The sequence below is a fragment of the Equus caballus genome, chromosome 6 (genome assembly GCF_041296265.1).
Source record: "Equus caballus isolate H_3958 breed thoroughbred chromosome 6, TB-T2T, whole genome shotgun sequence".
Lineage (NCBI taxonomy): Eukaryota > Metazoa > Chordata > Mammalia > Perissodactyla > Equidae > Equus > Equus caballus.
The window spans coordinates 74,092,335-74,110,894 of record NC_091689.1 but is presented as its reverse complement, the minus strand read 5'-3'; the positions used below and the strand labels follow the sequence as shown (position 1 = coordinate 74,110,894).

The window sequence follows — 18,560 nt, the reverse complement described above, 5'->3', positions numbered from 1 at the left end:
CTCATGTCAATTTAATTCTTAGACCAGCCAGAAGAATGTAGAACACAGAGGAAAATTTCTTCCTCCCTAACAGTACTTACACAAACCTAGATGGTCTAGCCTACTACACACCTGAGCTATATGGTACCAATCTTATGGGACCACCATAATATATGCAGTCCATTATTGACCAGAATGTCATTATGTGGTGCATGACTGTACATTCAATTTTGTATTCTGCATTTTTCACTTAACATTACAACATAGGCATTGCCTCTTGTTACAAATTCTTCATCAATATAGTTTTTTGTTTTGTTTTTTATTTATCTGGGCAAGAAAGCAAAAGAGAATGTAAAGGAAAGATGATACACAGAACAAACAATACTTACTGTACATTTATTTATTTTTGAGTCAATGCCATTTTATTTTTTTATTGAGGTTTAATTGACATACATTATATTAGTTTCTGATGTACAACATAATGATTCAATACTTGAAAACATTACAAAATGATCACCACAATAAGTCTAGTTAATATTTATCACTATACATAGTTATAGAATTATTTTTCTTGTTAGAACTTTTAAGATCTACTCTCTTAGCAACTTTCAAATATGCAATACAGTATTATTAACTATAGTTGCCATGCTGTATATTATATCCCCATGACTTATCTATTTTAAAACTGGAAGTTTGTACCTTTTGGTTCCTTTTACCCACCCTGCCTCTGGCAACCATGAGTCGGTTAGTGAGGTTTTTTTAGATTCTACATATAAGTGAGATCAAATGCTATTTGTCTTTCTCTGTCTGACTTATTTCACTTAGCATCATGCCCTCAAGGTCCATTCATGTTGTTGCAAATGACAATATTTCATTTTTTTAATGGATGAATAATATTCCATTGTATATATATACACCAAATTTCCTTTACCCGTTCATCCTTCAATGGACATTTAGGTTGTTTGCATATCTTGGCGATTGTAAATAATACTGCAATGAATATGAGGATTCACATGTCTTTTCGAGTTAGTGTTTTTGTTTTCTTCAGATAAATATTCAGAAGTAGAATTGCTGGATCATATGGTATTCTATTTTTAATTTTTTGAGGAACCTCCATACTGTTTTTCATAGTGGCTGTACCAATTTACATTCCCACCAACCATGTACAAGCGTTCCCTTTTCTCCACATCCTCACCAACACTTGCTATCTCTTGTCTTTTTGACAACAGCCATTCTAACAGATGTGAGGTGATATCTCATTGTGGTATGATTTGCATTTCCCTGAGGATTAGTGATACTGAGCATCTTCTCACATATCTGTTGGCCATCTGTATGCCTTCTCTGGAAAACTATCTATTCAAATCCTCAACATTGTTTTTAATGACTGCTTAAAATCCAATCCTTTGGTTAGATCATAATTTATTTAACTATTCCTCTTCTGATGGGCACTCATGTTATTTTCAATGTTTATTAAAATAGCTTCAATGACTGTCTGTGTAAAGGCATTTTATGCACTTCAGGTTGCATCCTTAGGATATGTTCCCCAAAGGGGAATTGCTGTGTCAAAAAGTATAGATGCTTTTAGGGGCTGGCCCCGTGGCCGAGTGGTTAAGTTTGCACGCTCCGCTGCAGGCGGCCCAGTGTTTCGTTGGTTCGAATCCTGGGGGCAGACATGGCACTGCTCATCAAACCACACTGAGGCAGCGTCCCACATGCCACAACTAGAAGGACCCACAACAAATAATATACAACTATGTACCAGGGGGCCTTGGGGAGAAAAAGGAAAACAATTAAATCTTTAAAAAAAAAAAGGATAGATGTTTTTAATCTTAATCTTTTCAATCTTAATTTGTCCTCAAATTCTTACAGATGTACAATCCTTTTTCCACAATCCTGTAATCCAAAAACGCACACTGGGGCCAGCCCTGTGGCAGAGTGGTTAAGTTCAAGTGCTGCACTTCGGTAGCCCAGGGTTTCACTGGTTCGGATCCTGGGCGCGGACATGGCACCACTCATCAGGCCATGCTGAGGCGGCGTCCCACATGCCACAACTAGAAGGACCCACAACTAAAATATACAGCTATATACTGGGGGGATTTGGGGAGAAAAAGCAGAAAAGAAAAAAACAAGAAGATTGGCAACAGTTGTTAGCTCAGGTACCAATCTTTAAAAAACAACAACAAAAAAACCAAAAAGCACTAAAAGTTGAAAGCATTTTCATATTTTACCTGACCTGTATCATTTAGCAATAAAACCTAAGGAGAACTGCTATGAGGTGATTTACAGACTTTCTTTCCCACATAGTATGAATATTTATATGTTTTATAGAAATATTAATGCATTTGATTATGGGGCACTATTTCAGAACCCACCTGGCGGGTTAGGTAATTATGTAGTATTTGTACCATATTGCCTTTTGAAAATCCCAAAACATCTTACTTATGAAACACATCCAGCCTTAAGGATTTCAAATGAGAATTGTGACCCTGTACTTGTAATGTTACAAAAATATGCTGGATGTGTTAATTAAAAAAATATTTGCTGAACTGCTTAAACACTGGTGTTACAGGCTCAATTGTGCCCCCCCACCCCCAAAATTCATGTTGAAGTCCTAAACCCTAGTACCTGAGAATGTGACTGTATTTGGAGACAGGGTCTACAAAGAGGAAATTAAGATAAAATGAGGTCATGAGGGTAGGCCATAATCCAATATGACTGATGTCCTATAAGAAGAGATGAAGACACAGACAGACACAGAAGGAAGACATGTGAAGACACAGGGAGAAGGCAGCCATCTATAAGCCAAGGTGAAAGGCCTCTGAAGAAACCAACCCTGCGGACACCTTAATCTCAGACTCTAGCCTCCAGAAGTGTGAGAAAATAAATTTCTGTTGTTTAAAGCACCCAGTCTGTGGTATTTTGTTTTGGCACCCTAGAAACTAATACAAGGGTAACATACAACTTTTATAACCAACTAAATCAGTAAAGGTATCTCCATTTCACGAAAACAAACAAAACACCAACCACCTAAACAAAAACCAAAACAATTAATCTTTTAAAATCTGATTGTTTTTACAATTGTAGCTTATTATCATTACCCTTCATTTTGAGTCCTCTCAGGGAAGGTTTGTAGCTCATTTACCCCTCAGTTATATCATTTTCTCTCACATTCCAGGTGATATACAAAATGGCACTCCTGATTCCATGTTTTGGCTCCTGTTGTCTAATAACTATGTACAAAACTTTAATATATAGTTTTTATTATTGTTGTGTTTGCCTTATTGATATAAACCCAGGACTTATCAGAACAGCCTGGGGTCTCTGGGATCCTCAGGTCAGTATCTTGATCTAAGACAGGGCCTCTCAATCATTTTATCTACCTCAACTGAGAACACATTACTGTGCACCAGTGCACAGGATTCCATACACAGTTTCAGTAACTCCTCCAGTCTCTGCCATTTTAGGAAGCATATTAGAATGGAGACGAATATTATTATATCAATGACCTTGGGATTATTTTAATTTTTATTTATTTTAATTTTAGAAAACTTCAACACTTCATTGTTAAATTGTTAAAACTATTGTTAAAGTGCTTGTGTCATTTTACAAGTGACCGTGGTGAATTGCACATCTAAAGTATTGAACTCTGTTACTGTATTGAAAAGACAGCTGAATGGTTAAGAACCTGGCCCACTCTAGTGATGAGGATCTTTCCCTTCTCCACCGGCCACTCTTCCAGATTAGTAGGAAACACTTTAGGGAAAAGGTGTGACTTTCCCGGTGAAGTAAGAGGAGCAGTTATTGTATTACTGTCTCCATGGAAGCCTAGTACGGGAAGGGGCTCTTCTAAGGGAAGCGCCAATAAATAGGAAGCAGTTGGTATAGTGCAAGAGCATGTGTTTTTGTGTTCCAAGGAAACTGGGTTCCTGGTTCATCTACAAGAACTTTTGCAGAATTGTACAGTTTAGTTTGAAGGCTTGTAAATTTCAGCATTTACTGACCACCCATTGCACGCAATATGGTTTAATAGGCTGTAAATCATGTTATGAAAAAATACCTCATTCAAGAGTTGTGACACAAGTGAATGTATTCATCCTCAGATTATTTATTGAGTGCCTACTATGTGTCAGACAATTCTAGGGGCTGGAGACGCAGTGATGAAGACGGTGAATAAAAGTTCTTGCCCTTCCTGAGTTTATGATTCAGAGGCAGAGTCTACTTTCTAGTGGTGGAGGTGATATTGTAGCAAAATGGTGATTTGCAGCATTGGGGATTTTTAGAGAGCTTGATTTGTTTTTCTTCTGCTTTAAAGATTTTATTATTTTTTTCTTTTTCTCCCAAAGCCCCCCGGTACATAGCCATGTATTTTTGGTTGTGGGTCCTTCTAGCTGTGGCACATGGGATGATGAGCGGTGCCATGTCCGTGCCCAGGATTCGAACTGGCGAAACCCTGGGCCGCTGGAGCAGAGCATGCTAACTTAACCACTCGGCCACAGGGCCAGCCCCTCTTCTGCTTTAAAAATACATTGTTGCCAGGCCCGCCCAGTGGCACAGCAGTTAAGTTCTCGAGTTCCGCTTCAGCGCCCTGGGGTTCCAGGTTCAGATCCCACATGCAGATGTGGCACTGCTTGGCAAGCCATGCTGTGGTACGTGTCTCACATATAAAGTAGAGGAAGATGGGCACCGGTGTTAGCTCAGGGCTAATCTTCCTCAGGAAAAAAAAAGTACATTGTTACCATCACTCTTGCAAGTAGACCAGTTCTTGTCAGTCTCCATGATGATCCGTCCAGATGAAGAATTTAAAAATATCACAGTGCCTTAGACTGGGAAGGGACCTTAGTTGAGATAATAGTTTTAACTCCTGTATTTTACAGATGGGAAAAAGGAAGCGACTTACCTAAGTTTACCCGTCGCATTACTCGGAGATTGAAAACTAGGCCGAAGATCTCTTCTTGTATGCTTTTCTCAATCACATTCCTCATGGTTTCCCGGTTGCTGAATCAAAGTCTGAGTCTTGACAAGTGACACTTGCCAAAAGTACAAATGGTGCAGTGAGGTCAGAGAGCCTGTAAATTGAGGTGATTCGAATCAGAAAGCATGGCTTGGTGAAAGACTAATAGGATATCTGAGCTCTAATCTTGGCCTGTTCATTAAAGAAAAACCATTTAACCAGGGCTCTAAGTTCCTTGTGTTTCAAATGAAGCCATAGGCTAGTTGATGAGACTATTTGCATAGTACTTTGAGTCCTCTAAACTATGCATTTGTGTAAAGAGATTACAAAGTGCCTGGCACATAGTACTAAAAATGTTAGTTATTTTATTATTAATCCACAGCCTCATCAAAATAGATTTCATGAGGCTGGCCTGGTGGCACAGCAGTGAAGTTCGTACGTTCCGCTTCTCAGTGGCCCGGGGTTCGCCGGTTCACATCCTGGGTCCGGACATGCCACCACTTGGCAAAAGCCATGCTGTGGTAGGCGTCCCACATATAAAGTAGAGGAAGATGGGCATGGATGTTAGCTCAGGGCCAGTCTTCCTCAGCAAAAAGAGGAGGATTGGTAGTAGTTAGCTCAGGGCTAATATTTCTCAAAAAAAAAAAATTCATTTTGCCAATGAATAAGCTGAGAATTACAGAAATTAAGCACAATTTCCAAGGTCCATCAGTAAAGGAACAGGAAAGTAAGCTGAGAACCCTGGACTTCTGACTCTACTATTTCTTTTGCAGTACATTAAGATCCTTTTAGCTATAAGATTATTTTACAGAAATTTGAACTTGCTGTGAACCTAGAAAGGTGGGTAGAGACAGTACAGGCAGACACAAGAGGAAAATATAAGCCCTGTGCACGAAGGAAGGGTTTTGGAAAGGGAAGGAATGAGTTTCATCTGCAGTCTTGCTAGGAGGCAGCTTTTCTGATGAGGAGTGAGTTGGGGAGGTGGGGAGAAAGTCTGGAAGTCTTTGAATACCAGGCTAAGGAGTCTGAGAGCCTTAGCAAAGTTCTTGATCAGAGTGGTGGCACAATGTTACCAGTGTTTTATCATTAATCCGGTTGTGGATAACTGAATAGATTGGGGACGTGGGGCTGGAGCTTCAGAGCCTAGTCAGATGGCTGTTTCTAGAGTCAGTACAAGATGAGGGCATCCAGTGTTGAGGTAATTACACCTGGGAGAAAGCTGTTCTTTTCTTAGTCAACAGACATTGTTCTGGGTACAAGCAAACTTGTTATTTTAAACAAGGGCAATTATACCTCAAAGTATAATTGGCATACAGCATTATATTAGTTTCAGATGTACAACATAATGATTTGGTATTTGTATATATTGCTAAATGATCACCACAATAAGCCTAGCTAACATCTGTCCCATACAGTTAAGAATATTTTCCTTGTGATAAAAACTTTTCAGATTTACTCTTAGCAACTTTCAAGTATGCAATACAGTATTATTGACTATAGTCACTATGCTGTATATTACATCCCCTAGACTTATCTATTTTATAACTGGAAGTTTGCACCTTTGACTCCCTTCACCCATTTCGCCCCTTCCCCACACCTCTGGTAATCACCAGTTTGTTCTCTGTTTCTATGGGCCTGGTTTTTTGGTTTTGTTTTAGATTCCACAAGTGAGATCATATGGTATTTATTTTTCTCTTATTTCACTTAGCATAACGTCCTCAGGTCCATCCATGTTGTCGCAAGTGGCAAGATTCCATTCTTTTTTATGGCTGAATAACATTCCACTGTATACATATGCCAAATTTTCCTTATCCTTTCCTCCGTCAGTGGATACTGAAGTTGTTTCCATGTATTGTCTATTGCAAAATGATGCTGCAATAAACATGGGGGTGCAAATATCTTTTCGAGTTAGTGTTTTTGTTTTCTTCAGATAAATACCCAAAAGTGGAATTGCTGGATATTTATTATTATTTTCAATATTTTAATACTATTATTTTTAATTTTTTGAGGAAACTCCATACCATTTTCCATAATAGCTGCACCAATTTACATTCCCACCAACAGTATACAAGGGCTCCGTTTTCTCCACGTGGTCCCTAGCACTTGCTATTTCTTATCTTTTTGATAACAGCCATTCTAACAGGTGTGAAGTTAACTTTTTATTTTTTAAGTAGTTACCGTAGATGTCTGGGAGGCCAAAAGAGCGCACTTGGAATTCAACCAGGGTTAGATCCTGGCTTTGTCATTTTCTAATTATGTAATATAGAGGAAGTCACCTAACCTTTCTTGAGCCTTGGTTTCGTTTTCTCTGAATTAAGAGCGACAGTCTGTACCTGATAGAGCATTTGTGTGCGTAAAACCAGACAGTGTCTTAAAACACATAGCACTGATGATTCCCACCTCCCCCAGGTACCCTTCAGGGCCAGGCCTGAGCGGCCAAGGACAGCGAGGCCGGGCGAGCGGTCTACCTGGGGAGCGCGGCCGTGCTCTCTCATCACGAGCTGGGCTGACCTCCGAACGCCCGCCCCACCTTGGACCAGGCTTCGTGCGGGATGACGGAGCATCCCCCGCCGGCCGGCAGGACAACCGCTTCCCCGCCAGAGGGGCTCCGGAGCGCGTGGCACCCCCGCCGGCCCCCGCCACCCGGGAGGACCAGGCGGCGAGGCGACGCCGGCGCCCCCGGCCGCAGCCGCCACCCCCGCCCGCCAACTTGCCGCGGGTGCAGGGCCGCGCTGGCCGCGTTTGAAGTCTCCGGCGCGGCCGCTGATTGGCGGGCGCGGGTCACGTGCGCGCAGGCAGGAGTTTCCCCGACAGCTGGAGGCTGCGTGGGCTCCGGCGGCGGCTCCCGAGCTCGCGGTGCGGCCTTCCCCGCCCCCTCCCTCCTACCTCCCCCGCCCGCTTCCGCCCGGCTTATTATCCTCCTTATTGACAAACAGAGCGGCCGCAGCGACGAGTCTCGGCGTGCGTTGGTAGCCAAGCCATGGGAGACAAGAAGAGCCCCACCAGGTAACAGCGCCCGGGCCCCCGGGCCCGGACTGCGCCGGCGGCAGGGCCCCCGGGCCCGGCTTCGGGCAGCCGCCCAGCTCGCTGCCCGGGCAGCGGGGCGAGAACGGGGGCGGCGCCGCCGCGGCGCGAGTGCTGCCGCGTGAGGGGCCGGCGCCGGTCGCCCCACAATGGAGACGCGATGGCGGCGGCCGGAGCGGCAGCCCGCGGTGTCAGAGCGGCGGCGGCGGCGGCGGCGGCGACTGCGGCCGCGCTCGCTCCCTCCCCCTTCCTGACTCCCTCCCGCTCGGGGCCGGAGCGCGGCGCGCCGGGGCCCGCGGGGCGGGGGGCGCGGAATTGGGGCGGGGGGCGGGGCGGGGTGGCCGCGGGGCCCGGGCGCGGCCTGCTGGTGACCCCGCGGCGCGTCGTGTCCGTTGTGTCCTGCAGGCCGAAGCGGCAGCCGAAGCCGTCGTCGGATGAGGGGTACTGGGACTGTAGCGTCTGCACCTTCCGGAACAGCGCCGAGGCCTTCAAGTGCATGATGTGCGATGTGCGGAAGGGCACCTCCACCCGGTGAGTCCCGGGCCTGCCCGCGCGCCGCCGGCCGCCGGGTCGCGGCACGGAGGACGCCCTGCGGCCGCCGCCCCCTCCCGCGACCCTCGCAGACCCGGCGGGAGGAGGCGAGACGGAGGTGGTGGCGGCGGTAGGCGCTGGGTCAGATTGATCACGACCCAAGCGATGGTTTGCGGTGAGGGGTAATTGAAGAGGCTGTCACGTTTTTTGCTGCCAAGAGAATAAATTATTTAAGGGAGGCATTAGCTACTGCGATTGAATTCGTATCGCTGGGTGTAATGCAGCCCCCCCCCCCCCCCCACCATTCCGGATATTATAATGTTGGCTGCATTATTGTGTTAGTGTGTAGGAATCAAAGAAAAATCATGAAACCCTCTTTAGGAGCAAAAGATGTAATTTAATTTCGTTCCTCAAGAAAAAGTATCTGATTATAGAATACACAATAGGTTAAACTTCCTTTTTTATACAGAGGTCTGGAAGGGTCAGATCAAGGTTTTGTTTAGTGTTTTTATTCGAGTTCTCTAATAGGTTATAATAAGTAGTTGGAGGTGAGCCCAGTCGCAGAGACACATTTTTACTGCAAATATCTGAATATCTTTAGTTTGATTAAATGGCAATCTGTTAGACTATACAAATGAGATAAAATGATCTCTGCCTATTTTTAGTCTTTATTTTATTGTGATCTTACAGTGTAATAAGTCAGTCTTCTAAAAAACCGCTTAAGTGAATTAAGTGGATAAGGAAAATCATCCAGGAAATTCAAAGTCAGTGACATTTTTGATCTGCTGGCACTTAGTTACTGAGTTCCTTTGCCTTTAAAGGAATGTAGCCTTTGAATTAATTCATTATAATCCTGTGACTTATAGTCTAATATTTACATAACATGTGTTTTGAATGTTACAGTCTGTTAGAAAATAAATTATCATGAGAGTATAAGTATACTAATGTGACTTACTGTTGTTTTAAAAAAGGCCTACACAATATTGACGTTAGGTTTATATATTCAGTAGAAGTTAGATTTCTAAAAATGAGATATCCAGGTTTTTAAACACCATTTACAGCATTTTATTAAATTTTTAATATTTAGAGACAGAAATGGTTGGTAATACCTTAAAATTTTAGGATTCACTTAGTGAAGCTAGCTGCTTTTGACACACTTGTCTTTTTGTAAATCATAATATGCTTTTTGTATATTAATTCTCATATACATTGGATAAAATATATTGAACATTTTTCATGAAAACCTTTAAAAAGCAAACTTTCAGACATCTACTAAATTCAAGGGAATATAACCGAACATTTTAAAGAGAAAAAAGTACCTCTTTGGTAAAATGAATATGGTAATTATTTTTGGACCCGTGATTTAAGTATTTTGAAAAGCAGAGTATCTTTAAATCTTTATGTCTATATAAGGTTCCATTGGTTTTAGATTATATTTGTATATCTATGTTAGTACTTTGTACTTTTTTAAATACTCAATAAATACGTTTTAGAAAATTTGGTTTTTGGTGGCAGGAACTTTAAAGTGGAGACAGTTATTATAATCTTAATCTCTGGTACGATATTGTTGCTTTTTGTTGTTCCCTCTCTATTTTCTTGTAGCCATTAGAAAAATACTGAAACTAGAAGAGCCTATATGTTTATTTGCAGGGACAGCAAGGAAGGGGGGAAGCTGGTGTCCTCCTCCACAGCCAGTCTTGGGGTTAGAGGAACCCTGAGAAATAGAGTAGGTGGTGGCAGCTCAGAAGAGAAGAAACAGGCCGAATACCTGGCACCTGGAAGAAGAAGGAATATAGTGCACAGGGGAGTTGGCCCAGGACAGAGAAGTGGGCCTAGTTTAAAAGAGGCTTGAGGCCCGCATGGGGGCCCCTGACATTTTTTACCAGTACATCTGAGCTCTTGTAGATCCAATTTTTAGTGGTGGAAACATTACTTGAGGAGGACTCAGAGAAGCATTGTCATTTGGATTGAAACTGAAGAGGCTCTGGGCAACTCACCAGAAGTCTAAGGGACACTCTGTTCCTAAAAGTAAGTGTTCTACACTACGACCCTCTCAGCTTCTTCCTTCCTCTCTCTGAATTGTCTCTTCTCTTTTGATTTTGGCCCTAAGTTAAACCTAGGAGCTCTAATTTCTCTGTTATCTGTTATTTTCCTACCACTGTTTCTGAAATTCAGAGTGGAATCCATGTTTGGAAAGAACAATGGAACAGGGCATTATTAATAGGGCAGTTATTGATTGCACCACAAAATATTTCCCTCTGTGGTAAGGTTAGAAAAACAGAATTAAAGGACTGCAGAACACCATTGAGAAGCAAAATTTTCAGTAGTTGGAAGAAATAATTCTCTACAACTGACATGTTAATTAGCGGTTAGGGTAATTTCAAGGGTAAGGTTGGCGATTACCGAAGCAGGGGCTGGATAGCTGCAGAGCAGAAGGATGCAGTTTGCTAATGACTTTGCGTGACCAGCAAACGGGACTTGAATCCCTTGGGTCAGACTGACCTTTGAACTGATTCTGTCTCGGTCGCCAAATGTGAAGCCAAGTCTAAGCCATCCCAGACATTTGAAAAATCTTTTCTTTTTAAACCTCCAGAGAAGATGGAGTCCATGGTCTTCCTTTAAAGGATTTACTGATAATTTATTTTCTTTAAAGACTGTCTGGTTCAAATCCTTTATATTGCAACAGGAGACCATTTCCTTTGGCTTTATCCTTGTTAGGTCATGTTTTCTGCAGAATAACTGTATGAAATGAAATGAGGTTATATTCATAGCAGTATTTCACAATGAGACATGATTTGAAGTAGCTTCAATTCCTAAATTGTTAAATTATATTCTTTAAACTTACGCCATTTCTATGATTGAATTTCAACTTTTTCCTTGCTGGCCTTAATTAATTTAAGTTTGATTACTCTCTTTTTTTATCCAGAGTCTAAATAACTAGATAGTTCAAGTACCTGAAGTTTTCTACATTGTGCTTTTGTGAGAGAAACAATGATAAATGTCAAACTGACAGGAAAAATTTAAAAAAGGAAAAGCTACAGTGACAAATTATTATCAAAGGTACTACAGTCTCCTTTATCTTTATAGCTTAAGTTTTTATAAGTTCCGTAAGTGTCTCAAAAATAAACCTAAAAAACTTTAAGAAATTAAGAACCATTCTGAATCATCAGAGAAAATGAAATATTTAGTATGGCGTGTGTGAGGGTGGTGCAGTCGATGTATGATGATTGAGTTAGACTAGTATCTTATTGCCATGTCCTCATATCGGAATGGAAAAGACTTTACTGCTTAATTTAGGTAGTAGATATTTAAAAGTGTAAATGGTAGAGCTATTTGTTTTGGTTTTGAACTGTAATCTAAATGAGAACCTGTAAAACACCTAGGCCATAGTAGGCTCTCAAGTGTAACAGATAATGTCATTTTCTCAGGGTAGATTGCGATAGTTCCTTGAGGTTTCTCAGAGATGTTGTTTTAGAGAACTGTGGAAAAGATCTCACATAGTAGAAAGAGCACTAGGTGTTGTACTAAAAGTCTGGTGACCTGCGTTCTTATCTCATTTCAACCACTTCAACATTTAGCAGTATTTGTTGAAACCTCTTGTTTTATACAAGGGCTGAGCTAGATACGGGACACACAGTGGTTAGCAAACTAGATGTTTCTTTGTTTATTCTGTAAAATTTTATAATTTTGTTGTCAAATCAGAAACACTTTGAATTATAACAAATTTTCTACATGAAGTAGTATTAGTAAATCTTTCCTTTGTGTGTGAGCTGAAGAGGTGAAATTTTCTCGTTTAAAAATAATGTTTGTAACTGAACGCAGTATTATGGTTAGGATCTGACTGTTGGTAAAAAGAATAAGTTATTTCAGCTTCTATCAAATGGGAGTAAACTATAAAATTCACATTTTGAAGAAACCAGTTATCATTTGATAAAAATCTTTTCAGTATCATTGTTGTCTTAACATGCTTGCTGTCTATCTTCTCATTTGGGGTTTGGCACAGATTCTCCTAGACTCTTGGTGTGGGAGTGGGAGAAAAAATGGAGGACCATCTAAGTCAGTCAATTTTTCAGAAATGCAGAGGCCCTGCGCCTTCCTTACCTGTCTGAGGAGCCTTTCCAGCTCCCACACAATTGTTGTTCAGAGACTCCTTATTCCAGGAGGTTGATTGATCTGTTTGTTTTCCTCCTCATATCTTGGGGTAGCGTAGTCACACAGGCTCATTGTCTACAGAGAAATTTTGAAAGTGATTCGCGTTTGGATAGTCTAGAGTAGTGGTTTTCAAAGTGTGGTCTGAGGAGCCCTGGGGGTCCGGGAGACCCTTTTAGGGAGTCTGTGAGGTCCAAACTATTTTCATAATCATACTAAGGTGTTATTTGCCTTTTTCACTTTGTTGACACTTGCAGTGATGGTGCAGAGGCAGTGGTGGGTAAAACTGCTAGCTCCTTAGCATGAATCAAAGAAGTGGCACCAAATTGCTACATTCATTGTAATTTTCACCGTCATGCATATGCAGTAAAAATAACGTCAGTTTCACTTAATATCCTTGCTGATACAGGAAAAGTTACTAATTTTAGGAAGTTTCCTGTCTTTTTTAATATTCTGTCTGATGAACTGGCAAGTACCAGTAAAGCAGTTCTCTTGCATACTAAAGTACAGTGGGAGATTCTAGGGAGAGCGTTTGTATAGTTTTTTGACTTGCAAGCAGAACTAGCTGCTTTTTTCATAGAACATCATTTTTACTTGAAGGATTGTCTGGCAAACTATGGTTATTCAGACTTGGATATTTAGCAGATATTTTCTCAAAAATGGACACACTGAGTCTGTCGCTTCAAGGAAAAAAATTGATGGTATTTGTTGCCAATGATAACAATAGAGCTTTCAAATAAAAATTAGTATTTTTGAAAACTAGATGAGCTTAAGAGCTTTCCAGTCCATTCAAAGTACAAAATAAACTAATGGATTTTTAAGGGAGCACTATGAACATTTCATTGACGGGGTTTCAGATTTCACATTGAGCTAACCTTTGAGAAACAACGACGTGTTATTTTTTTATGTAGTATCAAAGGGGAATATCTAGAATTATCTGAAAAGGCTATTAAAATACTCCTCTCTTTTTCAACTACATATTTGTGGGAGTCCAGATTTTTTTCATTTTCTTGAACTAAAATAACATATTGCAACAAATTGAATACAGAAGTAGATACGACAATCCAGATGTCTTCTATTAAGTCAGATATTAGAGGTTTGCAAAAATATACAGGTACCACTCTTCCCACAAAATTATCTTTGTTTTGGAAAATACAGGGTTTTTTTTCATGTTATTTATGTTAACTTGTGATGTGCTTTTGTTATTTTTAGAATGAACTAATATATATTTAAATTTTTTCTCAGCTTTTGTTTCTCATATAGTAATTTATTTCTTGATAGGTAAAACCTACATAAACAAGTGCTCTTTTAACTTTTGAGAGTGTAAAGAGATCCTGAGACCAAAAAGTTAATGAACTGCTGGTATAGAGCTTTACTAGCTTGGGTTTCTATGTACAGCAGATTTACTTCAGACATTCTTTTCCTTTCCTTTGTCCTTTGTAGAGTAAGATCTCTCTGATAACCTAGTGACCTAGTTCTTAAACACATGGCCTAATCTCAGTCTTCTTTCCACGTCACCTCTGCAGTGTTCGATGTTGGTAGCCCTTTTTTTTTTTAATTGAAATTCTTCTTACTTGACTCCTCTAACACTATTTTTTCCTAATTTTGCTTGTATGTTTCTGAAATCAGTTTCTGCCTACCCAAACCTGGCTGCTTCTCTGTATTCTTTACTTTGTATGTGGCGTAAACTTTCTGGAACCTAAGGTAGAAGCTGTCATTGTCTCAACTTTGATTCTAACTCATTGTCATTCCTCATGGCCAGTCTTCCTCTGGATTGTCTCTCAAGTCTGTCCTTTTTCCAATTTATATAGTAGTTTAGAAGCCCATATCATTTCTCTCATGAATTATTGGACAAATTGGTCTCTTTTCCAGAGTGCTGCTATTATTATCTTCAGTATGGTTTTTGAGACCTATGTGATTATGTTGGTCCCTGTATTTAAAAAAAGAAAATTGAGGCCTCTCCAGTGACTACTGAATAAATGCCGGGCTCCTGAGCATGTTATTCAAGGCCATAATAATCTATCCCTAAATACCTTCCTAGCTTCCTTTCCTGCTGTGTATCCCAACCAATCCTATGCTGCATCAGCACTGCAGTGTTTTTATCAGATGGTACTTCCTAAAAGAAACCTTCTAGGAGAAACCCTCTCGGATTACAGCACCGCCCCCCCCCCATCATGATGATTCAATCCATCTGTCTATGTATATGTATATATAATTATTCCTAGACAATCACCATATTGTGGTGTAACTGTCTGGATGTTTATCTGCCCTACCAGGTGGGGACTGTTACTCACTTTCGTATCCCCAGCAGCTAGTAAAGTACCTGGAACATTGTAGGCATTTAAACTTTTTCAATTAATGTACCTTTAAATTTGACTATTGTTATTTGATACGTGGCATTGCTTTTCCAATAACTTTTAAGATTATGTTTGTAAAAACATCAGACTTTTTTGCATAATTTGTAGGTGTGTATATTAGTTGTTTTAGTAGTATTATGTATTTTATTTTTACAGTTTTGCTTTGTATTTTGATGCTGTGTTATTTGATTTAAAAGGAGTTTCTGCAGTTAGACTAGTAACTGAGATGAGTGAGTCTGAGTCTTAGTCTCTTTATCTTTAAACATGGGAATAGTATTTTTATAACAGTAATGTTATAACACAATATGTGGTTATTTTGAAGATTCACATTCTTAAATAACTTAGCACACGTCTTATACATAATTATTCTATTATCATATTTATTTTTTTGTCATACTTAAAAAACAATGTATGTGCAAGTAGAAAATACAATTTTCTTCTCAGTTTTGGAACATTGTTAGCTTTGTCATTTTTTTAAATTGACATATTAGTTTCATGTTTTAGCATTATTTCAAGGATGATATTGTAAAGGAATACCTTAGCATTCTTATAGTATAACTTTGGAAAGTTGTATGTTTATTATTTTTATCTCATTTACAACCTCTTATTTAGGTCTCGTTAGTCAGATTATTGAAATTTACATCGTATAGCTAAAAATGAGAAGTATTTCGTCACTAAAGTAAATACTGAAGTCATTAAAGAGTACAGCATATTATGAAATATATTCCTCTACTAAATTGTAAGTTCTCTGTTGAATGATTTTTTTTTTTTTAAGATTTTATTTTTTTCCTTTTTCTCCCCAAAGCCCCCTGGTACATAGTTGTACATTCTTCGTTGTGGGTCCTTCTAGTTGTGGCATGTGGGACGCTGCCTCAGCGTGGTTTGATGAGCAGTGCCATGTCTGCGCCCCGGATTCCAACCAACGAAACACTGGGCCCCCTGCAGCGGAGCGTGCGAACTTAACCACTCGGCCACGGGGCCAGCCCCTTTGTTGAATGACTTTTAAAGTTAAGATAGTTGACATGAAGGGCCTATAAAAACTAAAATATGCTAAGCATAGATTGGTGGTATTTGAGATTGTTTAATTGAAGAATAGTTTATAATTCAGATTTTGCATTTATTTGAATTGTACTGAGTTTAAAATTAATCAGTGGAACAAGTTAAATTTAATTATAATTAAAATGGAACTAATTTTTACCTTATGATTGAGATAGTATTATTTTATCTATTAACTTGTTAATTTTAAAGATAAATCACTTATACAAATTAGCAGACATTAAGAAAATAATGAAATTTTCCCTCATCTCTTGCTGCTTTGCTCTTTCTAATCGTCCAGAGTCAGGCTAACAGAATTAGGTGCTTATATCTGTCTAGAATTCCATTTTCATTTTGCCTCCTCACTTATCTCTTCCCTGTGATGTTCTCTTAGGCCCATCCGAATCTTGCCTTCTTTTGTTTGTCTTTTGTGCATTCCTCTGATTGCGATCTCCATCTGACTTTAGCATTTCCTCATAAACCCAGGGTTGATTTATGTCTTTCTTATGAAGCTAAGTATTCTCCCTCAGAGGATGAATTAACCAGAGAAGGGAGGATGGCTCTTTGGTTAAAGCTATGAGAGTAGCTGTATTCTTTCTAGAATTTGAAGAGACCCCCAAAGTCAGTTTGTGGCGGTTACCTTAATTGTATCATTTAGCATACCAAAGTTTGCTACATGTATACATTTACTCTAGTTATGCTATGAGTTTCTTAAGGGAAATAATGAGTTTTTCATTTTCTTCCTTGAAGATGCTTGACAAAGTGCCTGGGAAAAAAATAAGTGTGCAGTAAAGGTTTGTTGAAAGAGAAATATAGGTCTTAGAAAGGAAAAGTTATCTTTTTTAAAATAAGCTTTGAAAAAGTTGGAACTCTGATACAGGTTGTAGAAGTCATTATTTGGAAAAGAAACCTGCTGTATATATGTATGGATTTTATTGGAAGTAAATGGTAGTGGAAAAAATTCTAGAACTCTTCACATGCTTATTGAATGTGTACCATATGCCAGGAATTATGCTAACCTATAGAATTGTGCATGAGACCGAGCTCCAGCCCTCTGAGAGTTTAGATTCTAGCAAAGAAGATAGATAGTTGCTAATGAGTAAACAGAAGAAGGAATTTAAAATTAATTTTCCAACGTTGTGCTAGTTTTTGGAGAAGTCCTATGCTCAAATTAAGTGTGAAATCAGTTATTGTTGTGGCCATTATTAGTAAAGCACTTGTGGTAAAGTGTGCTCTAACATCATGGCCGATTTCCAATTTGATTGATTACGTTTCTCCTAAGACATTTCAGCCAAGTGAAGCTGCCACTTCATTGTGGGTGAAACCCTCTCTTTCTCTGTATATGTATATATGTATGTGTGTAAATATGTATGTTTTTAAAAGAAACTGCTGTTTTTAAGATGATAGTTATTATAATTGAAGTAAGCTTTCAGAAGGCTAAAATGATTACTTGCCAATGACAAATTTACATAGGATGGTATAGATTATTACATTTATATATATTTAGTACTTAATCTTTTCAGAAACCATCTTTTTTAAGAAAACAGTAATTTTATAGTAGGATACATTATTAAATTTAATGTCTGTTTCTTCACCTGTCTTATTGGTTTGGCACTGGTCTTTAGTACGTTAGGTCTTTTTTTCTTTTCTTTAAAAAGCATTGTTGAGAGGATAAAATGAGTTAATTTCTGTAAAGCCCTTATCATAGTGGCTGATACATAGTAAGTGCTCACTAAATGGTAGCCATTACATTAAGGTATGCATTTGAAAGAATATTTATAATTTATTGCTGCTAAATTAATTTTTAGTTAGTATTGGTGGTTTCTGGGGGTGGGAATTCAGTAAAAGCAATATCTTTAAATTATTTATCATTCATCTGGTGCTTTTCTGTGTTCACAATGCTTTCCTGTACATCCTTCCATTTGCTTATCAGATCACCCTACGTGAAGGAGAGGCAGATGGTTGTCTAATCATAGATTTAGTTTTAGAGCCTAGATTGAAGCTCAGTTTGTGTGATTACTGGTTGATCTTTTTACTCTTCTGTCTCTGATAAAGAAGTTTATAGAACTATCCTGTTTGGGTGAAAGGTTTCTTTGCTTATTTCTCTTTCCTTAAAGGTTAGATATAGGGCCAGCATACTTTGATAGAAAGAATAGCATTCTATGAGGTATCAAGTTTTCATTTAAGGATTTAATGAAACCTTAAACTTTTTTTTAAAAAAGCACCTTTTCCTTAATCATCTTTTAGAGCTTGTATTTTAGTGGTATTACAACTGTATAAAATATGTCAATGTGACTTTGAAAATAAATTATTCATTCCATAAATATTTATTGAACACCTACGGTGTTTTGTTTATTGGCTTTCATGGTTGCTAAAATCTCTATCTATTATTATATGATCTCTGATTGACAGTCATCTGTTTTGAAAGATTCAGTAGGCACTCCGTTCTGTAATATTATTTATTATGGAAAATTAGAAGAATTGATGAGAATTTTAGAGCTGGAAGGAACCTCTCAAGAGCGTCCATAGTGGTT

General features: G+C 39.2%; 1 protein-coding gene across 18 annotated transcripts in view; it reads left to right on the top strand.

Moving 5' to 3' along the window:
• The first annotated feature begins 7,374 nt into the window (after window positions 1-7,374).
• Window positions 7,375-18,560, top strand: part of YAF2 (YY1 associated factor 2) — a 77,468-nt gene continuing 66,282 nt past the window's right edge. For 3 of the 18 annotated variants that reach the window (XR_011440035.1, XR_011440034.1, XR_011440036.1), the window contains exons 1-3: window positions 7,714-7,936; window positions 8,360-8,485; window positions 10,136-10,513. Coding sequence is in view for 3 of the 18 variants with exons in the window: in XM_023643392.2 (XP_023499160.1) it covers window positions 7,911-7,936; window positions 8,360-8,485 (152 nt within the window). In the remaining 15 variants the exon portion in view is untranslated. Of the gene's footprint in view, window positions 7,937-8,359; window positions 8,486-10,135; window positions 10,514-11,411; window positions 11,546-18,560 lie in introns of those variants that run through there. The other 15 variants (XR_011440033.1, XR_002808713.2, XM_023643381.2 and 12 more) reach the window with 13 other exon arrangements.